The 25195-nt window shown below is 40.0% G+C and overlaps 1 protein-coding gene across 6 annotated transcripts in view; it reads left to right on the forward strand.

Moving 5' to 3' along the window:
- LOC139533032 (zinc finger protein 271-like) overlaps positions 1-25195 on the forward strand; it is a 279603-nt gene that overhangs the window by 44414 nt on the left and 209994 nt on the right. For 4 of the 6 annotated variants that reach the window (XM_071331201.1, XM_071331202.1, XM_071331199.1 and 1 more), the window contains 2 exons: positions 956-1204; positions 7052-7285. The exons of 1 other annotated variant lie outside the window; for it this stretch is intronic. In XM_071331201.1, the coding sequence (XP_071187302.1) occupies positions 1102-1204; positions 7052-7285 (337 nt within the window). In that variant the 5' untranslated portion in view covers positions 956-1101. Of the gene's footprint in view, positions 1-158; positions 211-955; positions 1205-7051; positions 7286-25195 lie in introns of all 6 variants that reach the window. One more of the 6 variants, XM_071331203.1, reaches the window with a different exon arrangement.

Here is a 25195-nt window from a genome sequence, read left to right on the forward strand (position 1 = left end):
CCGCCTCCAACTCTTCAGGACCAGTCAGAAGACCAACACGAAGATGTCATAGCATGCTAGGTAACAAATACGTCAAGTTATTATCACGTTTGATAAAGGTTGTATGTGCTATTTCTGTGTCAAACCGCATGAGTGAACGTCATCACTTTTTTTTACAGATCAAATAGAGATTTTGGGTTAGTCTGAGTGGATGTATATAATTTCGCCAAGGTAATTTCATAAAGGATCAATTTATTTGAGATTTCTAGGTTCGTTTTACATGTCGTTTTTGGTTTTGTGTAAAATTCACGAGATGGTAAAATGGCTGTTCCCACTTGGTCTGCATCAACGCACATCAGTGCAGGCAGTGAGGTTTCAGCAGAGAGAGAGACCATTTTACGGTTGCACTGCTGTTTTGGAGCTAAATGTAATGATTATCAGTTTTCTACATGTGAACTAATATTCAGAGACATTCAGTTGTTTCTGTCTATCTATACATGTTACTATGGTGTGAACGGAAATACTATTGGTTTTTGATTGGAATAATACAGTGAAGACAAGGTTATTCAGGAAAATAGTACATAGTGCTGCCTAAAACATACTACAACCTTGTACTAAATGTTTTTTGAGGCATTTGTGAATTCAGGAAATCTACTATAGATTACGTGCATTTAAGTTGTGTAGCCTGATTTAAAGTGTATACTTTGTCTAATGTGAATGAATTAATGTTTTGTCAATGCTTAGTTACCAGATCTATTGAAGTGAGATCAGTGCTTGACTTGGACAGGAGCTCACCGAAGCTGAGTACTGTCACCTCAAATTTCTACTGTTTGAGCTCATTTTCCTCTTATAGAATATTAGCTCAACAGTATTGTGGAGCTCCTGGACCTAAATATAAACCATATTTTTAGAGAATAAGGAAAGTCTTGACAGTTCTGGCAGTAACTTTTGTGTCCGTGTCTCATTGTTACTACAGGCCGACTTGAATTAAGTTTGAGGCCGGTAACATCAACAGTGAGGACAAACCCAGCCTGCCACTCTCCTTCCACACTGAGTCCAAACCTACAGTCACTGGGTCCTGATTGTGACAGTGGAGACCAGTTTGCACTGCAGGATCCAGAGATGGCATCAGTGAAGCTGGAAGACTGCAGTCAAACACTGGAGCTGAATGTCAACATTAAAGATGAAGAAGTGGAGGAGGAGATTGGGACATCTGTTTCTCATGGTAAGAGCAGGTTCTATCTAACTAAGTTTGTGTTGTTCATTCCAACTTCCCACTGTGCATGAAAAGTTGCTGTTGAACTCTTTTATTTTATTTAATCTTTATTTAACCAGGTTGGCCAGTTGAGAACAAGTTCTCATTTACAACTGCGACCTGACCAAGATAAAGCAAAGCAGTGCGACAAAAACAACAACACAGTTACACATGGGATAAACAAACTTACAGTTAATAACAATAGAAAAATCTATATGCAGTGTGTGCAAATGTAGTAAGATTAGGGAGGTAAGGCAATAAATAGGTCATAGTGGCAAAATAATTACAATTTAGCATTAACGCTGGAGTGATAGATGTGCCGATGATGATGTGCAAGTAGAGATACTGGGGTGCAAAAGAACAAAAATAAATAACAATATGATGATGAGGTAGTTGGGTGGGCTATTTACAGATGGGCTGTGTACAGGTGCAGTTATCGGTAAGCTGCTCTGACAGCTGAAGCTTAAAGTTAGAGAGGGAGATATTAGACTCCAGCGTCAGCGATTTTTGCAATTAGTTCCAGTCATTGGCAGCAGAGAACTGGAAGGACATGCGGCGAAAAGAGGAGTTGGCTTTGGGGATGACCAGTGAAATATCCCTGCTGGAGCGCGTACTACGTGTGGGTGTTGCTATGGTGACCAGTGAGCTGAGATAAGGTGGGGCTTTACCTAGCAAAGACTTATAGATGACCTGGAGCCAGTGGGTAGTATATGGGGCTTTGGTGACAAAATGGATGGCACTGTGACAGACGACATCCAATTTGCTGAGTAGAGTGTTGGAGGCGATTTTGTAAATAACATCGCCAAATTCGAGGATCGTTAGGATAGTCAGTTTTACCAGGGTATGTTTGGCAGCATGAGTGAAGGAGGCTTTGTTGCGAATTAGGAAGCCGATTCTAGATTTAATTTTGAATTGGAGGTGCTTAATCTGAGTCTGGAAGGAGAGTTTACAGTCTAACCAGACACCTAGGTATTTGTAGTTGTCCACATATTCTAAGTCAGAACCGTACAGAGTAGTGATGCTAGTCGGACGGGCGGGTGTGTGCAGCCATCGGTTGAAGAGCATGCATTTAGTTTCACTAGCATTTAAGAGCAGTTGGGGGCCACGGTAGGAGTGCTGTATGGCATTGAAGCTCGTTTGGAGGTTTGTTAACACAGTGTCCAAAGAAGGGCCAGATGTATACAGAATGGTGTCGACTGCGTAGAGGTGGATCAGAGAATCACCAGCAGCAAGAGCTACATCATTGATATATATACAGAGAAATGAGTCGGCCCGAGAATTGAACCCTGTGGAATCCCCATAGAGACTGCCAGAGGTCCGGACAACAGGCCCTCCGATTTGAAACACTGAACTCTGTCTGAGAAGTTGTTGGTGACCCAGGTGAGACAGTCATTTGAGAAACCAAGGCTGTTGAGTCTGCCGATAAGAATGCGGTGATTGACGGAGTCGAAAGCCTTGGCCAGGTCGATGGATACGGCTGCACAGTATTGTCTTTTGTCGATGGCGATTATGATATCGTTTAGGAACTTGAGAGTGGCTGAGGTGCACCCATGACCAGCTCGGAAACCAGATTGCATAGCGGAGAAGGTACGGTGGGATTCGAAATGGTCGGTGATCTGTTTGTTAACTTGGCTTTCAAAGACCTTAGAAAGGCAGGGTAGGATAGATATAGGTCTGTAACAGTTTGGGTCTAGCATGTCTCCCCCTTTGAAGAGGGGGATGACCGCGGCAGTTTACCAATCTTTGGGGATCTCGGATGATACGAAAGAGGTTGAACAGGCTAATAATAGGAGTTGCAACAATTGCGGCGGATAGTTTTAGAGAGGGTCCAGATTGTCTAACCCAGCTGATTTGTAGGGTTCAGATTTTGCAGTTCTTTCAGAACATCAGCTATCTGGATTTGGGTGAAGGAGAAATGGGGGAGGCTTTGGCAAATTGCTGTGGGGGGTGCAGAGCTGTTGCCCGAGGTTGGGGTAGCCAGGTGGAAAGCAAGCCCAGCCGTAGAAAATGCTTATTGAAATTCTCGATAATCGTAGATTTATCAGTGGTGACAGTGTTTCCTAGCCTCAGTGCAGTGGGCAGCTGGGAGGAGGTGCTCTTTTTCTCCATGGACTTTACAGGGTCCCAGAATCTTTTGGAGTTTGTGCTACAGGATGTAAATTTCTGTTTGAAAATGCTAGCCTTTGCTTTCCTAACTGCCTGTGTATATTGGTTCCTAACTTCCCTGAAAAGTTGCTTATCACGGGGGCTATTCAATGCCTGTGCAGTACGCCACAGGATGTTTTTGTGCTGGTCAAGGGCAGTCAAGTCTGGAGTGAACCATGGGCTATATTTGTTCCTGGTTCTACATTTTTTGAATGGGGCATGCTTATGTAAGATGGTGAGGAAAGCACTTTTAAAGAATAACCAGGCATCCTCTACTGACGGAATGAGGTCAATATCTTTCCAGGATACCCGGGCCAGGTCGATTAGAAAGGCCTAAAGTGTTTTAGGGAGCGTTTGACTGTGATGAGGGGTGGTCGTTTGACCGCGGACCCATTACGGACGCAGGCAATGAGGCAGTGATCGCTGAGATCCTGGTTGAAGACAGCAGAGGTGTATTTAGAAGACAGGTTGGTCAGGATGATATCTATGAGGGTGCCCGAGTTTACGGATTTGGGGTTGTACCTGGTAGGTTCCATGATAATTTGGGTGAGATTGAGGGCATCTAGCTTAGATTGGAGGACGGCCAGGGTGTTAAGCATATCCCAGTTTAGGTCACCTAAGAGGTACAAACTCTGAAGATAAATGGGGGGCAATTAATTCACATATGGTGTCCAGGGCACAGCTGGGGGCTGAGGGGGGTCTGTAACAAGCGGGAACAGTGAGAGACTTTTTTCTGGAAAGGTGGATTTTTAAAAGTAGAAGCTCGAACTGTTTGGGCACAGACCTGGATAGCATGACAGAACTCTGCAGACTGTCTCTGCAGTAGATTGCAACTCCACCCCCTTTGGCAGTTCTGTATTGGCGGTAAATGAATACACATACATAGAGACATTTTTCAGCTATGATTTTACCACTCAGAATCCAGAATGGATATGACAATGGGGCCAGCACAGGATGTAATACACCCTTACAACAATCTACTTTTGTTCTTCTTGACTTGTTATCTGGTAAACTGCTACTATGTGTCAAGAAAAGAGCCCCAATTAGGGGTTAGTGTACTCCAGTAAAAAAGGCCTGGTTTAGATTAAAAACTTGCCCTGTGTCCCTGTTCATAGGGGCATGAGAGACTAGTCAGTGGTAGAATTGAGTTGGCACTTTATTGGCCCAAACACCCACAGACCCACAAGGTTGAGGTTACTCATGGACAGGAATTAGTAATACTTTTTTTTGTTGCATTGATGCATTGTGTCTTCTAACTGTCCAAAGTGTTAGGAAATATTTGTTCCCATAAATACAAAGGAGGATGTCTCTCCTCATACCTCTGGCTCTTTAGTCAGACTGCCAGACTGTGCACCACAGAGCCAATCAGGAGAGAATACATACAGGTCAACGGTGCCAATTGAAAGTCAAGGGGTGTGTCTGTGCCTTTTGGATTACTCTCTCTTTACAGAGAACCCCTGTGGTTCAAGTCTGAAAGTGACAGAGCCAGCAGCCAAGAGTTTTTCACAGTATGTCATAAAAAAGTATTACACTTATGAATGTATGTAAAATACTAATATGTATTAGATCCAGTACAATGGAATAACTAAGACCTGAATTTGAATGCAGCGTGTTCCGATTCCTCCTTCTCTTTCTGTCCAGCAGGTCAACCAAAAACACTGGGCCTGATGGTTCATGCAGATACTGGAGAAGCAATATAGAAATTATTGATCCCTTAAATAATTTTACTATTAAATGACCCATATCACAACCCTCATACCTCTTCACAAAAATTTACCTAAATCAATTTTGGAAAAAGGATTTTACTCACAAAGACGTAGGAATTTATTTTCCCAGTTAGAAATAGTAGGCCATGCATCAAATAACTATTTTCATCAGAAAAACAAACCCTCAAATGCACTTTTGCATTTTGTAAGTTGTCTGCAGATGGCTTGTTGTGAATGCACTCAAATATCAAGTCATTATCAGGTTATGTTAACTGCGTTCTAATACTCAACGTTTTATTTTATTTCACCTTTATTTAACCAGGTAGGCTAGTTGAGAACAAGTTCTCATTTACAACTGCGACCTGGCCAAGATAAAGCATAGCAGGGTGAACAGACAACAACACAGAGTTACACATGGTGTAAACAATAAACAAGTCAATAACACAGTGGGGGGGGGGGGAGTCTATATACTTTGTGTGCAAAAGGCATGAGGAGGTAGGCAATAAATAGGCCATAGGAGCGAATAATCACAATTTAGCAGATTAACACTGAAGTGATAAATCATCAGATGATCATGTGCAAGTAGAGATACTGGTGTGCAAAAGAGCAGAAAAGTAAATAAATAAAAACAGTAAGGGGATGAGGTAGGTAAATTGGGTGGGCTGTTTACAGATGGACTATGTACAGCTGCAGCGATCGGTTAGCTGCTCAGATAGCAGATGTTTAAAGTTTGTGAGGGAAATAAAATTCTCCAACTTCAACGATTTTGTTCCAGTCCAGTCACAGGCAGCAGAGAACTGGAAGGAAAGGCGGCCAAATGAGGTGTTGGCTTTTGGGATGATCAGTGAGATATACCTGCTGGAGCGCGTGGAAGGATTTGTCTTGATGTACAGTGTATGAAAGTGATGCTATGAAAATGATTCTTTCACGTTTTCAAGCTCACTGTGACTGACAAATCACTGCCTATATCTGTGTTATTAAAAAGAGCATATGAAACATTGTTTTTCATGAGGCCTACCTCTGCACCATCCTTTACGCACCTCTGTTTGAACACCCTGTCCTTGATCCATACCACATACGGCCATTTGCGGATTTTTCAGTGTCCATGTGAAAGATAGTTATTACGAGGATGGACATTCGTTGACATTTTTATTTATTTATGTAACACCAATGTAAAATGAAGACCTGCAAAGCTTACAGATTTAAGTCTAATAGCATGAGATGAAAGTAGACAAACATCAGAGTGTGCGATATGAAGGTATAGTCAGTGGACATTCTGAACCTTTTTTGAGGTCGGTAGGCCACATGACCAAGGAACTATTGAAATTCTACATTTTGAGAAATTCATGTAATACCATGTGAGATGAAAATGGACAAGCTTAAGGGTGTGCAATGTGTCGGCCCATTGAACATTCTGAACCTTGTTTGAAGTTAGTAGGTCACATAACCAAGGAGCTATTGAAATTGGAATGTAAAAATAGTTTGTACTTTGTTTACGCTCCCTAACTAATTCAACTTGGAATACAAAATGCTGCTCACATTTCCACATGTTTATTAGCTTTGAAAAGCGAATGAATGTCCAAATCGTGAAAATAAGACCTGTGCAATGTTGTGCGCAATTTTTCCAACATCATGACACTTATTTGGAGTCTGTGGCTCAAGTGGTTTGAAAGCGTGAATATAAGTCGAATATCCAACTTGAAACTGTCTTTACCTCGGTTTTATGCATTTATCTACTATAGGTTAAGTATTAGCTCAAAGGTATTGTGGAGCCCCTGCACCTAAATAGAAACGGTACCGGCACCCAAAATGAGTATCGGCAACTATTTCAGTCCAAGTCAAGCACTGAATTAGATATTGAACAAGAAAAGATTGAATATATTTAATAGAGTTAATCAAGAACGTGCCAGAACAGTCAAGACAATATATTTTGTGTCTGTTTCTCTTCTACTACTTGCCGACTCAGGTATGAGGCCGGTAACATCAACAGTGAGGACAAACCCAGGCTGCCTCTCTCCTTCCACACTGAGTCCAAACCTACAGTCACTCGGTCCTGCTTGTGACAGTGGAGCCCAGTTTGCACTGCAGGATCCAGAGATGGCATCAGTGAAGCTGGAAGACTGCAGTCAAACACTGGAGCTGAATGTCAACATTAAAGATGAAGAAGAGGAGGAGAAGATTGGGAAATCTGTTTCTCATGGTAAGAGCAGGTTCTATCTAACTAAGTTTGTGTTATTCATTCCATCTTCCCACTGTGCATAAAAAGTTGCTGTAGAACTGTTTCATGATGAACTGTTTCAATGAGAAAGTAGATGTTATTTCATGCTACTGAGACTTGCATGGTTTGACACCAGTATTGTCAGCATTTGTTTTATTCACTGGGCTGTCTGGAGTGATCAGAGAGTAGACTAAAGAAGTGAAGTAGACAAACTGCCAGTGTTTTAAAGTTCTATGAAGTTAGTCTGTGTAGTTACTAACCCTTGTGATAGTGAGTGGAGGATGACACGCTCCTTTTTAGCTTTCAACTCTTACCCACTTTTAGAATAGTTTTATTCCCCTGTATTGTACAGCCTACTGATATGAATACATATGTCACCCGGTACAGACAGAAGAGGACTGGCCACCCCTTTGAGCCTTGTTCCTCTCTACGTTTCTTCCTAGGTTCCTGCTTTCTAGGGAGTTTTTTGTGGCCACTGTGCTTTTATATCTGCATTACTTGCTCTTTGGGGATTGAGGCAGGGTTTCTGTTAAGCACTGGGTGATAACTGCTGATGTAAGAAGGACTTCCTAATATATACATTTGAATGACATGCATATCGCACCAACTGACTGGTTCTTCTGATGTTGTTCACACAGGAGACCATGTTGAGACATTCTCTACATCCAGAGAGCAACATCAGGAAGATCACAGAGCTAAGAGGTCTCACCACTGCCCACATTGTGAGGAGCTTTTCCCAATTCTATCAAAGCTAAAAATACACCTAAAAATACACACAGGAAATAATCTGTATCCCTGCTCTGACTGTGGGAAGAGATTCACAACATCAGGGTCTCTGACAGTTCATCAGAGATTGCACACTGGAGAGAAGCCGTACTCCTGCTCTGACTGTGTAAAATGCTTCACAACATCCGCTCATCTAGAAGTTCATCAGAGAACACACACAGGAGAGAAGCCTTACTCCTGCTCTGACTGTGGAACGGGTTTCTCTCTACTGTGCAACTTAAAAACACATGAACATATACATACAGGAGTGAAGCCTTATTCCTGCTCTGACTGTGGAAAGAGTTTCTCTCTACTGTGCAACTTAAAAACACATAAACGTAGACATACAGGACTGAAGCCTTACCCCTGCTCTGAATGTGTAAAATGCTTCACAACATCAACTGAGCTAAAAGTTCACCAGAGAACACACACAGGAGAGAAGCCTTACACCTGCTTTGACTGTGGGGTGAGTTTCTCCCAACGGTGCACCTTAAAACAACATGAACGTATACACACAGGAGAGAAGCCTTACTCCTGCTCTGACTGTGGAAGGATTTTCTCTCAACCGGGCCCCTTAAAAAGACATGAACGTATGCATACAGGAGTGAAAACTTACTCCTGCTCTGACTGATTAAAATGCTTCACAACATCAGGTCAGCTAGAAGTTCATCAGAGAACAGACACAGGAGAGAAGCCTTACTTCTGCTCTTAATGTGGCAAGAGTAACTCAAGTGAAAGTCGCCAAGTAGAATACTACTTGAGTAAAACTTTTTGGTTGTAAATATACTTAAGTATTCAAACTAAAAGTATGAATCATTTCAAATTTCTTAAATTAACCTCTATGGGTTGGGTGTCCCTAAAATGGGACGGTTGTTGCTAATGTGACTATAATGACGTTGTATACAACAGCCAACTTTTCGGGGACATAGACATGTCTTTTATATGGGCAGAAAGCTTAAATTCTTGTTCATCGAACTGCATTATCCAATTAACAGTAGCTATTACAGTGAAAAAATAGCTTGCTATTGTTTGAGGAGAGTGCAAAACAACAACTTATCACTGCAACTGGTTTGATACATTCACCTCTGAAGGTAAATAGTGTACCTACATTCAGTAATGTTGCCCTGATTTGTCATCTTGAGGGTCCTAGAGATAAAATGTAGCATAGTTTAGTTTGATAAAATCAGTTTTTATGTTCAAATGTAGGTACCAGGTTCTACATTTTGAACCCCTGCTGTCTCTTTGCTTCAGGCGCTGAGCTACAGGCAGTTAGATTTGGGTATGTCATTTTAGGTGAAAATGTCAATAAAAAGCGTAAGATCCTTAAAAGGTTTTTAAGTGAACCAGACGACACAATTGTTGTTTTATATTACAGATATCCAGGGGCTCACTAACACCATTTACACACTCCAACACCATTTACACACTCCAACACCATTTACACACTCCAACACCATTTACACACTCCAACACCATTTACACACTCCAACACCATTTACACACTCCAACACCATTTACACACTCCAACACCATTTACACACTCCAACACCATTTACACACTCCAACACCATTTACACACTCCAACACCATTTACACACTCCAACACCATCTACACACTCCAACACCATTTACACACTCCAACACCATTTACACACTCCAACACCATTTACACACTCCAACACCATTTACACACTCCAACACCATTTACAAATGGAGCATTAATGTTTAGTGAGTCTGTCAGATCAGGCAGTAGGGATGACCAGGGATGTTATCTTGATAAGTGTGGGAATTGGACCATTTTCTGTCCTAGTAATCTATATAAAATGTAACTAGTACTTTTGGATGTCTGGGAAAATATATGGAGTAAAAAGTACATTTTCTTTAGGAATTTAGTTAAATAAAAGTAAAAATTGGCAAAAAAATATAAATGGTGAAGTACAGATACCCCAAAAACTTTTAAATAAAAATGATTTAAAGAACTACTTTACACCACTGCATGCATCCATGCTGTGTGTTCGCATTGCAGGCGGCTGGTGTGAAGGCGTGTGGGGTGTGTTTTCAGGGAACACATTGGGCCCCTTGATAAAAGTTGAACAATGTTTGAATGCCACAGGATATCTAAACATCATTGCCAATCAAATTTGATTTGTCACATACACATGGTTAGCAGATGTTAATGCGAGTGTAGCGAAATGCTTGTGCTTCTAGTTCCGACAATGCAGTAATAACCAACGAGTAATCTAACCTAACAATTTCACAACAACTACCTCATACACACAAGTGTAAAGGGATGAAGAATATGTACATAATATATTATTGAGTGGTGATACAGAACGGCATAGGCAAGATGCAGTAGATGGTACAGAGGACAGTATATACATATGAGATGAGTAATGTAGGGTATGTAAACATTATATTAAGTGGCATTGTTTAAAGTGGCTAGGGATACATTTTTACATATGTTTTTCCATTATTAAAGTGGCTGGAGTTGAGGTGCATCCCTTCATGGCAGCAGTGTATCCATCTGCAAAATGATTTTTTTTTAGCAGGATTATGCCACAAGGCTTGTCCAGGAATGGTTCCAAGAACATGACAATGAATTCAGATTACTCAATTCACTGTAATTGTGCATCTGTGGGAGGAGATGGAACAAGCAATTCGGAGTAGATCCACTCCCAGCCAACTTGACACAATTGTAGGAAACATTGGAGTCAACATGGGCCATATATTTGGTCCCTGTGGAACGCTCTCAACACCTTGGACAGTCTACGCCCCAATGAATTAAGGCTGTTCTGAGGACAAAGGGAGGTGCAACTCAATATCAGAAAGGTGTTTCTTATGTTTTGTACACTCAGTGTATATCAGATAAAGATGGTGTGATGATCAGTGTTTAGCATTAGTTTGGGTGGATTATTTTATATTACTAAACAACTTTTGTTTAATGATAAACAGGCTATGAATCGAGTACTTGTTTATTAATTAGTATTTTAATATTAGATTCATTATTTTAGTCATTGATGATGAATGTATTTGAATAACTGTATTGAAGTTAATTAATCTGGCGGCAGGTAGCCTAGCGGTTAAGAGTGTTGGGCCAGTGACTGAAAGGTTGCTGGTTTGAATCCCAAGCCGACTAGGTGAAAAATCTGTCATTGTTCCCTTGAGCAAGCCAATTAACTCTTATTTGTCCTGTAAGTCGCTCTGGATAAGAGCATCTGCTAAATGACAAGAAGGTAATGAAAAAAATGTTTGTACATTAATTAATGCTGGGCAAACACTTTTTTCTCTCAAATGAAATTAACTGAAGTGAAATACTGTATATACAATACACAACATTACCACTTTGTTGACCCTGGTCAGAGGTACAGGACCATAGTAAACTAGACTATGTAGCTGCTGTTGTTAGTAGCCTACAGTTTCCATGCAATACAGCATGTCAGATCGCTAATGATTAGGTGTATAGGCTGCTACATTTAGTGTTTGCTTGTGTCTGTCGGGAGTGATGTGTTATCAGGCTACCAGAGGGAAGTGGAGAACGCGCCTTGAGCTTTGTGCGTTGTGCCCGGCCCGCCCGACATGGTCAAGAGAGACAAAGGGCCTGCAGCAGCACTCCGATGTGAAGAACTGTACAAAAATGTATGATTGTAGTACAATTAAAAAAATATAGCATGGTGTTTTCATGGAATGGCAGTGAACTAAAAACAATATATGTTTCCATTGTACTAGAGGCCTAGGAACATAGAAGAAACTGACAGACGTGTCATAATAGCCCGGAACTAAAGCCGCACTGGGAGACACATTTGAAATGGAATACATTGAATACATGCAGCAGGGTGGAGAAAAATCACAGTAAAACACAATTTAAATGTATTGTCGGAAGGGCTGTGGTCTCCATTCATGTAATTCGTTAAATATATACATCAGATGGTATTGGGGAGCTATTTCATAGGGTTTTCACAGGTACATTCTTTACCCATTTCAATCTTATACCAACCAACCCTATGCTTGGTGTGACTGTTATGGACAGAGCAGATCTGATATGTCCTTAAAAATTGTAATATGCAACCTGGAATTAAAATGTAAGAGGACCAGTGCTTCTACAGTGAAACACATCTCACATCTGTGCTGTTTGAGAGAGATGTTGTTAGACTACATTGTATCATTGTTTCCTCTTCTGAGGGCACTGGTGGGGAACAACATTTCAATTCACAGAGACAATGAGTCCTTCAAGTTTAGCACTATATCTGTTTGAATTATCTGTATTGTGATGATGGGGGAAATTGAATTGACAATATACGATGTGGGTTGGTAACTAAGTTTGGCCTCCAGTCAATTTGTTGCTGGGCTTGGAGCTAGTCTGCGGGCCAGAACATTATTAGCTATTAACAAATAGCTTATAGCTGCCCAATTCATAGTCCTACACAGTGAAGCTACACTACACATTTAACACATGTGGTTAGTGGGCTAATCAATTCAATGACCATAACATAATAATGTCCATCTGATTACAGTGGTATAATCACCAATATCTGTATTAATAGGCCTACCTGTTCTGTTAAAATATATTCATCGTATTTCTGTCATTTCAAACCAGTGTGTCTTGTTTGCAGTGTGTCAGTTCAATCTGAGATGTCATTATGAATGTAAGCATGGTACTTTTAGAAGTAGATGTTCCACCCCAGACATGAGGCTGAAGTCCGACGCAGAAAGGAAGGTGGGCCTAAGGAGTGAACACCTTATTTGTTTTACAGTGGTGATTTTACCATGTACATATTTTATTATTATTATTTAACCTTTATTTAACTAGAAGGTTCTCATCGACTTCCACAAATCCACAAGGAGTCAGTAGAAACCATATTTGTTTAAGCAAGTCAGTCATATCAGCAGTAAATTAGGCAGAATTAACTGTTTCGCTGCCAGACTGGACTCCGGTGGCTGATAGCCAGGTGCAGCGGTGGTAAGGATTCACTCCATGGTGCTGAAAGGAAAGTTCAATCATTATGCTGGACTAACTAAAATTCTGTAACAAATGGTTTAATTGAGCTCTTCTTGCCACAATATGGACTTGGTCTTTTACCAAATAGGCCTATATTCTGTATACCACCCCTACCTTGTCACAACACAACTGATTGGCTCAAACACATTAAGAAGGAAAGAAATTCCACAAATTCACACACATGTTAATTGAAATGCATTACAGGTGACTACCTCATGAAGCTGGTTGAGAGAATGCCAAGAGTGTGCAAAGCTGTCATCAAGGCAAAGGGTGGCTACTTCGAAGAATCTCAAATATAATATATATTTTGATTTGTTTAACACTTTTTTTGGTTAATACATTATTCCGTATGTGCTATTTCATAGTTTTGATGTCTTCACTATTATTCTACAATGTAGAAAATAGTAAAAAGAATGAAAAACCCTTGAATGAGAAGGTGTGTCCAAACTGTTGGCTGGTAGTGTATGTATTCATATCAGTAGGCTGTACAATACAAAAGGGGAAAATAACTATTCTGAAAGTGGGTAAAAGTTGAAAGCTAAAAAGGGGCGTGTCATCCTCCACTCACTATCACAAGGGTTAGTAACTACACAGACTCATTTCATCTAACTTTTTTTTTGTATTAAATAACTGCATTTTATTAGGTACCAAGGTCCAGAGATAACATTTCCCATTCAATTCAAGAATTACCCACTATCTATCGATTGGATAAGGGAACCAGAGAGGAAGCTTGTGTTACCTTTCTCACACCACTACAGTATTCATTTCAACAGACCTTTTCCATGGCCCTTTGTTAGAGTTCAATATATACCAAAGACTATATAGAGGGTCAGACTGTTGTAATGTCCAGTTGATTATGTAAATAGTATTGTAGAACTCTGGTACTGATGGTCCATTTGAGGGTGAGTCATTGGTATGAATATTCAGAGTGAAATAAATGTGACCTCACATGTGATGGCCCACATCTACCACAACATTTCCTATTGTGTTAGTAAGCACCACAGCATTTTAGGCAGCCATTGTTCAAAATGTTTTCATACACACAGTAACAATGGGAGGGGATGTAGCATGCACAGGAGAGGACCAGGAAGTTGATCTCAGATTCTATTTAGAACTGGGATCCTATCCAAAGATGACAGATTAACAGTGAGAACAAACCCAGCCTGCCTCTCTCCTTCCACACTCCAATTCACAACATAACATACATAGGCATTTCATCATTAAGTCCTTTAGGAAATAATGTCTGGAGGGTGAAAATCCAAATAAATGACATTATTACGTGTTCCACCAGCCATGTTATTTACATTATTAAATGTCCATGTGGGCTCTGCTATGTCGGTAAAACCTCCCGCTCTCTCAAAACAGACAATTAGTGAACATAAAAGTTAAATCAGGAGAAACGACAGGGATTATCCAGTCGCTGTACATTTCAATGACCTGAAGCATGACATTTCCACCTTTAGATTTTGTGGCATAGAGAAAGTTAAGATATCAGACAGGGGAGGAGATATTAATAATACTCTGAGTAAAAGAGAATGTTTTTGGATTTTCACCCTCCAGACATTATTTCCTGAAGGACTTAATGATGAAATGCCTATGTATGTTATGTTGTGAATTTGAACATGAATTATGACCCTATTTCAGATTACTCTGATGTTTTCCGTACGATGTACCCAATGATTCATGAAAACTTACTATGGCCTCATTGTGGTTTTACAGACGTGTTTAATATGTCTTATTTATACACTTTTGTAATATTTATGATGCTAAGGTGCTAATTTAAAAAAATTCACAATAGCTCTGACGGAGGTGGTGAGGCCGATACGTAAAGCTTATTAAATATCAGTGATACTACCAAGAGCAGTGTGCGGTTTCCTTTTTCCTTCATACCACCTTTATCAAACTCCAGAAAAACACCTTTTATACCATAAAAAAAAAAAAAAACTTTATTTGATGAGGCAAGTCAGTTAAGAACAAATTATTATTTACAATGACGGTCTATTGGGGTCATTGTGGGTTAACTGCCCTGTTCAGAACAACAGATGTTCACCTTGTCAGCTCAGGGATTTGATCCAGCAACCTTCCAGTTACTGTCCCAAAGCTCTAACCACAAAAACCTTCACATGACCCTACAAAGGGCTTTGGTACCTGTCATGGAAAAATTAACTTCACTGGATTTTGAAATAGCAGTGGGTTTTGTGATGAATGAGACATCTGATTCAATGTATGAAGGAGCTGAGTTAGCTTTTTCCCCCAGAATTTTGTTGAATGTGCTCCAAAGCTTTTTACTATAATTCTTTATATAATTTATCTTGGTTTCATAGTATAGTTTACTTTTATTTAGTTTAGTCACACGCTTTCTTAATTTGCAGTACATTTGCCAATCAGTTGCGCTGCCAGACTTATTTGCCATACCTTTTGCCTCATCCCTCTCAACCCATACAATTGTTCACTTCCTCATCAATCCAAGGAGATTTAACAGTTTTTACAGTCATTTCCTTAATAGGTGAGTGCTTATTAGTAACTGGAATAATCAATTTCATAAATGTGTCATGTGCAGCGTCTGGTTGCTCCTCAGTACACACCACAGACCAGAAAATATTATAGAAATAGCATTACACAATCAACATCTTGATCAACTCTATGCAAAGGAGATGTGTCCTGGCAGAGGCTACGACCCCCTTCTCTTGTAATGGGGTAGAACCTTCCCAAGGATGCCGGAATGCACGGACGGTGTTAGTGGAAGAACAGGAAGTTCCGGGCAGGCGCGCACCATTCTCCAGTGTAAAGAAAGCGCCAGAACGGTGCAGTCAAGAAGATAACCTTCGTGTCTGTTTCTATTTATTACTACAGGTATGTAATAGCACGTTTAAACTTTCTAAAGAATATATTTACTTGAGATTTCTGAATTCGTTCACGAGCTCGTAAAATGGCGGCGCCACTCGGTCTGCGTCAATTTCTTTTATTGCAACAATAATAACAAAATTACACATCAATACAGGGACATTCCTGTGAATACAATGATAAAAAGTCCAGGCAGAGAGAGACAATTTCATAGTTGCACTACTGTTTTGAAGCTGAATGTAATGATTATCAGTTTTCTACATGTGTACTAATATTCAGACGCATTACGTTGTTTCTATCTTTATCTATAAATGTTACTATGGTGTGAACAGATATACTATTGGTTTTGATTGAAATAATACAGTGAAGACAAGGTTATTAAGAAAAATAGTACATAGTGCTGCCTAAAACATTTATGTCATTTATGCGAATTCAGGAAATCTATAGATTAAGTGCACTTAAGTTGTGTAGCCTGGTTTAAATTGTAAACTTTGTCTAATGTGAATTAATTCATGTTTTGTTGTCAATGTTTAGCTACCAGATCTATTGAAATGAGATCAGTGCTTGACTTGGACAGGAGCTCACCGGAGCTGAGTACCGGCACCTCAAATGTCTACTGTTTGAGCTCATGTTCCTCTTATAGAATATTAGCTCAACAGTATTGTGGTGCTCCTGCACCTAAATTGAAACAATATTTTTAGAGAATAAAGAAAGTGCCATAACTGTCAAGACTAACTTTTGTATCCGTTTCTCTTTATTACTTCAGGCCGAGGGCGGTAACATCAACAGTGAGGACAAACCCAGCCTGCCTCTCTCCTTCCACACGGAGTCCAAGCATACAGTCACTGGGTCCTGATTGTGACAGCGAGGCCCAGTTTGCACCGCAGGATCCAGAGATGGCATCAGTGAAGCTGGAAGACTGCAGTCAAACACTGGAGCTGAATGCCAACATTAAAGATGAAGAAGAAGAGGAGAAAATTGGAAAATCTGTTTCTCATGGTAAGAGCAGGTTTTATCTCACTAGTTTGTTATTCATTCCATCTTCCCGCTGTGCATGAAAAGCTGCAGTAGAACTGTTTCATGATGAACTGTTTCAATGAGAAGGTAGATGTTATTTCATGCTACTGACACTTGAATGGTTTGACACCAGTATTGCCAGCATTCGTTTTACTCACTGGGCTATCTGGAGTGATCACTAAATAATTGAAGTAGTGTTTTAAATGAGTCTGTGTAGTTACTAACCCTTGTGATAGTGAGTGGAGGATGACACGCCCCATCTTACCCACTTTTAGAAAAGATTTATTCCCCTTTTGTATTGCACAGCCTTCTTATATGAATACACACAGTGCATTCGGAAAGTATTCAGACCCCTTGGCTTTTTCCACATTTTGTTACGTTACAGCCTTATTCTAAAATTGATTAAATAAAAAAATATTCATCAATGTTCCTCACAAAGGAAACAGTTTTTTTTAGAAATGTTTGTACATGTATTAAAAATTCAAAACAGAAATACCTTTATTTACATAAGTATTCAGGCCCTTTGCTATGAGACTTGACATTGAGCTCAGGTGCATCCTGTTTCCATTAGATATGTTTCTACAGCTTGATTGTTGTCAACCTGTGGTAAATTCAATTGATTGGACATGATTTAGAAAGGTACACACCTGTCTATATAAGGTCCCACATTTGTCAGTGCATGTCAGAGTAATAACCAAGCCATGAGGTGGAAGGAATTGTCCGTAGAGCTCCATGAAAGGATTATGTTGAGGCACAGATCTGGGGAAGGAAACCAAAACATTTCCAAATAAAACGTGTAATATGCAGATAAAGCAGATACCTCTAAGAACTAGAGCCAATAAAAATCGAGGATTTACAGTTCCAATGATTCTAGAATATCACCGGTTTGGAAAAACTCACAAAACGGATCCCAAATATTATGAAACTCTGGGGCTTTCTTTTTCACTATATAAGTAACATTTTCAAGAGTCAGACTTGATGTTAATTATTATCAGATATTTCAACACCATCCAATTCCTTTTCCAGATCCAATTTAGTGTCTGAAATAGAGGCAACATCAAGACCTGATTAGTTCTCAGGAGATTCAGAGTTGTAAAGTGTGTTGTAGTAGGAAGCAAATGTTTGGTTTATTTCCACAGGATCCATTGATAATTTACCTTGTTAATTATGAATTGCATTAATGGCTCGGTCTGAATTGAACTTCTTAATGCGCCAGGCCAGCAATTTACCAGGTTTTTCACCTTGATCATAGAAGGACTGTTTCAGCCTAGTTAAGCTGTTTGCAGCCTTTGAGGTGGAAAGTTATTTATACTGAGATTTAGGAGCAAATAATTCCTTGTTTACTTCAACTGGGTTATCCAAAAAAGCTTCCCTCTGTAATTCTCTGATTTTGCTATCCAGCGCTCATTTTCTGATTGAAATTTCTTTGAGTTGATTTGAAACTGGTAGAATGTATAGTTTGCCCCCAAATACATGCTTAGGGGGCTTTCAATCTGGTACTCACTGACATTTGGTTAGTGTTCAATACATGACAAGATCCTGAGGGCCATTGTTCTGCCATTCATCCGCCGCCATCACCTCATGTTTCAGCATGACAATGCACAGCCCCATGTCGCAAGACTCTGTACACAATTGAAAATGTCCCAATTCCATAGCCTGCATACTCACCAGACATGTCACCCTTTGAGCATGTTCGGGATGGTCCGGATCGACGTGTACGACAGCTTGTTTCAGTTCCCTCCTATATCCAGGAATTTCGCACAGCCATTGAAGAGCAGTGGGTCAACATTACACAGTCCACAATCAACAGTCTGATGAACTCTATGTAAAGGAGATGTGTCCTGGAGGAGGCAGCAGCAGCTACCCACTTCTCCAGTGCTTCATTTGTAAATTGGGAGGTGCCGGAACCAAAAGTGAACCCAAGAGGGGTGGTGACCTGGGGGACACTGAGGTCGCTCTGGATAAGAGCGTCTGCTAAATGACTTAAATGTAAATGTACCAGAACACATGAAATAAAACACATTTTTAATAAAGCATTGCATGCATTATCATGGCTTTAGCGTACTGGCAATGAGCAGTGGTGTGGAGCCGCTTACAGAAGTTACACACATGGAGTACATTTTCTGTAGCCTAGAGTCCTGGAAAAATGTGGCCTTTTATAAACGGATTTCATGCAATTCTACATAATTTTAGATGACTGGAGACTTTTGAAGAATCTTTTTTAATACCTCACAAATGACCAAAATGACAGACTGCTTTGACACTGACAAACTGAGACTCTGAGGTCAATAAAAACGACCTTGTCTCTAATCCATCAATAGCCTAGGCCAGGTGTGAGGAGAAACACATTGTACAATATGAGGAGGAAGTTATAGTCCTAAACAAGCTTTCCAGTTTCACTGACTCACCCAATGATGTGCAGCTCACTCACCGGCCAAAAGCTTCTCTCTCTTGCTTTACTTTGTAAAACTATGCTGTTCGCTCAATAGGCCTATTTGGAAGTTGATAACTTGGTAACAGACAGATTAGTATGTTCTATTCAGCAGGATCTATTTGCTTTACAACCTGTGTTTTCTAGCGACTTGTATTAGAAATATTGTAGGAAATAAATGATGAAGTGCAATGCTGGAGAGATGAGTTGCCGGTTCATGTCTATAACAGCACAGAGAGGGAGAGAGATCATAGAAAGTGAATCTCATTTTAGTTCTGTGAGAGATACAGGCGTGCTTCTCTCTCACCACAGCAATGGCCACGCCTTGGTCTAAATAGGCTACAATGTTGCACAAACCATAAACCTGGGACGGCCCAACATTAATACATTCTTAGAACCGGCTCAAATTAAGTACCGCTCTTCTCATATAATGGGGTAGGGACATAATAATTCCTGAAAGCACAGAGGGTTGCACCTTATTTTTTTATAACTAAACCGGTCGTTTCCAATGGGAAGAGATGAGTCATAGTGGGCAGAGCCAAGCACAAGCTAGCGAGATCCTATTGGCACGTCCTAGCACACATCTGCATATTTCTGTTAGGGAACGCCTCCTCTGTGAATATTTATTATGGATCCCCATTAGCTGCTGCTGTTTTTTTTAAATCAAATTTTTCTGCATACTTGTGGAATAGAGTTCCATGCAGTCATGGCTCTATGTAGTACTGTGCGCCTCCCATAGTCTGTTCTGGGGCATAGCGGGCAGAGCCAAGCACAAGGTAACGAGATCCTATTAGCGAGGTTCTAGCACACATCTGCATATTTCTGTTAGGGAACACCACCTCTGTGAAGCGCCCGTGTGCAATAACTCAAGTCACCTTTGCGTTCCTTCTAAACAAAGCAATTTATTTAAATAATATATAAAAAATAAACTTCTGCAAAGGGTAATGTCTACAAAACGTAGTCCACTCAGTTCATAACAGAATTTAGTTTGGCAGTGAGTGGAAACGCTAAGCGGATGCTTCACATTTATACATCCGGTGAAATATCTGTCTCATTGTTCTATCTGTGGCTGCACTGTGGTAGTGGGGGAACAGGAAGTTCCAGACAGGCACGCACCATTCTTCAGAATAAAGAAAGTGCAAGAACTGTTATGTTAAGAAGATAACCCTTGTGTCCGTTTCTATTTATTACTACAGGTATGTAATAGTAGGTTTAAACTTCCTAATATCAGAAGAACATGTCATACCATGCTAGGTAACATCCGTTAAGGTATTATCACGTTTGGTAAAGGGTTGTTATTTTTGTGTCAAACCGAGTGAACGTGATACACATAGATATTCACATAGCTTTTGGGTTTGTCTGAATGGATGTACATAATTTCCGCAAAGGTCATTTAATAAAGAATCGATTTATTTGAGATTTCTGAGTTCGTTTAGCATGTTTTTGGTTTTGTGTAAAATTCACGAGCTGGTAAAATGGCGGCGCCCACTCGGTCTGCGTCAACGAACTAAAATGCACGTGCAGATAGACAATTTCACGGTCGCACTACAGTTTTGAAGCTTAAAACTTCTTAGTGCTGCAATCCCGTTAAGGGGATCGATATGACAACAGCCAGTGAAAGTGCAGGGCGCCAAATTCAAACAACAGAAATCTCATAATTAAAATTCCTCAAACATACAAGTATTTTACACCATTTTAAAGATAAACTTGTTGTTAATCGCACCACAGTGTCTGATTTCAAAAAGGCTTACAGCGAAAGCACCACAAACGATTATGTTAGGTCACTGCCAAATCACAGAAAAACACAGCCATTTTTCCAGCCAAAGACAGGAGTCACAATAAGCAGAAATAGAGAGAAAATTAATCACTAACCTTTGATGATCTTCATCAGATGACACTCATAGGACTTCATGTTACACAATACATGTATGTTTTGTTCGGTAAAGTTCATATTTATATTAAAAAATCTCGGAATACATTGGCGCTTTATGTTCAGTAGTTCCAAAATATCCGGTGATTTTTGCAGAGAGCCACATCAATTTCCAGAAATACTCATAATAAACTTTGATCGAAGATCAAGTGTACTACATGGACTTTTAGATCCACTTCTCCTTAATGCAACCGCTTTGTCAGATTTCAAAAACGCAAACCATGCAATAATCTGAGGTCGGCGCTCAGAGCCCAATCAATCCATACAGGTACCCGCCATATTGTGCAGTCAACAGAAGTCAGAAATAACATTATAAATATTCACTTACCTTTAATGATCTTCATCAGAATGCACTCCCAGGAATCCCAGTTCCACAATAAATGTTTGATTTGTTCGGTAATATCCATAATATATGTCCAAATAGCTACTTTTGTTAGCGCGTTTGGTAAACAAATCCAAAGTCACAAAGTGCGTTCACTAAAAGCAGACAAAATGTCAAAGAGTTCCGTAACAGTCAGTAGAAACATGTCAAACGATGTATTGAATCAATCTTTAGGATGTTTTTAACATAACTCTTCAATAATGTTCCAACCGGAGAATTCCTTTGTCTTCAGAAATGCGATAGAACAGAGCTCGCTCTCGCATGAACGCACATGTTCAGGTCATCGTAGACCTTACTCAATCCCCTCTCATTCGGCCCCACTTCACAGTAGAAGCATCAGACAAGGTTCTAAAGACTGTTGACATCTAGTGGAAGTCCTAGGAAGTGCAAAATTACCCATATCCCACTGTGTATTCGATAGGCGATGAGTTGAAAACCTACACACCTCAGATTTCCTACTTCCTGGTTGGATTTTTTCTCAGGTTTTTGCCTGCCATATGAGTTCTGTTATACTCACAGACATCATTCAACTGTTTTAGAAACTTCAGAGTGTTTTCTATCCAAATAGACTAATAATATGCATATATTAGTAACTGGGACTGAGGAGCAGGCAGTTTACTCTGGGCACCTTTTCATCCAAGCTACTCAAAACTGCCCCTGCAGCCATAAGAATGTAATGATTATCAGTTTTCTACATGTGTACAAATATTCAGACACATTAAGTTATTTCTATCTTTATCTATAAATGTTACTATGGTGTGAACAGAAATACTATTTGTTTTTTATTTGAAATGATAGTGAAGACAAGGTTATTCAGGAAAATAGTATAGTGCCATAAACATACTGTAACCTTGTACTAAACGCTTTGTTGTCATTTATGCATTTATGTGAATTTAATCTACTATAGATTAATAGCATTTACGTTGTGTAGCCTATTTTTGAAGTGTGTACTTTGTCTAATTTGAATTAATTCATGTTTTGTCAATTCTTAGCTACCTGATCTATTGAAATGAGATCAGTGCTTGACTTGGACAGGAGCTCAACGGAGCTGAGTACCAGTACCTCAAATTTCTACTGCTTCTGCTCGTTTCTTTTATAGAATATTAGCTCAAAAGTATTGTGGAGCTCCTGTACCTAAATATAAACAGTGCCGTCACCCAAAATGAGTATCGGCACCTATTTCAGTTCAAGTCGAGCACTAAATTCGATAATTCAACAAGAAGAAATATAATATATTTTTAGAGAATAAAGAAAGTGCCGGAACTGTCAAGATTAACTTTTGGTGTCTGTTTCTCATTGTTACTACAGGCAGACTATAATGAAGTATGAGAATAGTGAGGACAAACTTAGCCTGCCTCTCTCCTTCCACAGTGAGTCCAAACCTACAGTCACTGGGTCCTGATTGTGACAGTGGAGCCCAGTTTGCACTGCAGGATCCAGAGATGGCATCAGTGAAGCTGGAAGACTGCAGTCAAACACTGGAGCTGGATGTCAACATTAAAGATGAAGAAGAGGAGGAGAAGATTGGGACATCTGTTTCTCATGGTAAGAGCAGGTTCTATCTAAGTTTGTTGTTCGTTCCAACTTCCCACTGTGTATGAAAAATTGCAGTAGAACTGTTTCAATGAGAAGGTAGATGTTATTTCATGCTACTCAGACTTGCATGGTTTGACACCAGTATTGCCAACATGTGTTTTATTCACTGGTCTATCTGGAGTGATCAGAGAGTAGACTAAAGAAGTGAATTAGGCAAACTGCAGTGTTTTTAAAAAAAAAAAAATTTAATGAAATGTGTCTGTGTAGTTACTGTCGTGGAAATATTGAATAAAATACCGGAGCTTGTGAATTCAAATAGTAACAAAGCCGAGCAATTCCATGGAAGAACTGATTCTCCATTCTCAGTTCTCAGCTTTTATACAGTTTTACCCATACATAACAGTGTCACTCCACTTTTTGTAAATGACTAATACCTTCTATTTTTGGCCACCCTAATCTTGCTGCCTTTCTTATTGGCTCAGACATTAGGGCATAGATTCTATTGGTTGCGTGACACACAGACGTGCACACTCCTACTGCAGGTCTAATGGTGCCTATAACTGATTAGCTAATGTTCCTGTCCAAAGGTCTTCACAAGTTCAGGCCTATGTTGTCTATGTCTGATTAACCCATGTGCATGTCCAGTAGCCTTCACAAGATCAAATATGGCCCAGACCAGTCTTTGTTGGTCTACCTTGCCTCATCCACACGGATTCTGCTTACGTTCTGTTTTTTACATGTCTAATGGTTAACTCGATGTTGATTCAGCTCTGTACATTCACATAGGCTCAGCCTTCATTCTGCTTACTCATGTCTAATATTTAACCTCATATCGATTCTTTTTACTTCAAAGAGAACAGTATAGGTCCTGAAAATCACCAGATGACTGGAAATTCTCTAACATTTGTGACTTTGACTTTGACTTTCAGCCTACTGATATGAATACATACACTACCGTTCAAAAGTTTGGGACCACTTAGAAATGTCCTTGTTTTGAAAGAAAATATAAAATATAAAGTTTATCAGAAATACAGTGTAGACATTGTTAATGTTGCAAATGACTATTGTAGCTGGAAACCGCTTTAAAAAAAAAAAAAATGTTTTTAATGGAATATCTACAGTGGGGAGAACAAGTATTTGATACACTGCCGATTTTGCAGGTTTTCCTACTTACAAAGCATGTAGAGGTCTGTCATTTTTATCATAGGTACACTTCAACTGTGAGAGACGGAATCTAAAACAAAAATCCAGAAAATCACATTGTATGATTTTTAAGTAATTCATTTGCATTTTATTGCATGACATAAGTATTTGATCACCTACCAACCAGTAAGAATTCCGGCTCTCACAGACCTGTTAGTTTTTCTTTAAGAAGCCCTCCTGTTCTCCACTCATTACCTGTATTAACTGCACCTGTTTGAACTCATTACCTGTATAAAAGACACCTGTCCACACACTCAATCAAACAGACTCCAACCTCTCCACAATGGCCAAGACCAGAGAGCTGTGTAAGGACATCAGGGATAAATTGTAGACCTGTACAAGGCTGGGATGGGCTACAGGACAATAGGCAAGCAGCTTGGTGAGAAGGCAACAACTGTTGGCACAATTATTAGAAAATGGAAGAAGTTCAAGATGACGGTCAATCACCCTCGGTCTGGGGCTCCATGCAAGATCTCACCTCGTGGGGCATCAATGATCATGAGGAATGTGAGGGATCAGCCCAGAACTACACGGCAGGACCTGGTCAATGACCTGAAGAGAGCTGGGACCATAGTCTCAAAGAAAACCATTAGTAACACACTACGCCGTCATGGATTAAAATCCTGCAGCGCACGCAAGGTCCCCCTGCTCAAGCCAGCGCATGTCCAGGCCCGTCTGAAGTTTGCCAATGACCATCTGGATGATCCAGAGGAGGAATGGGAGAAGGTCATGTGGTCTGATGAGACAAAAATAGAGCTTTTTGCTCTAAACTCCACTCGCCGTGTTTG

The sequence above is a fragment of the Salvelinus alpinus genome, chromosome 10 (assembly GCF_045679555.1).
Source record: "Salvelinus alpinus chromosome 10, SLU_Salpinus.1, whole genome shotgun sequence".
Lineage (NCBI taxonomy): Eukaryota > Metazoa > Chordata > Actinopteri > Salmoniformes > Salmonidae > Salvelinus > Salvelinus alpinus.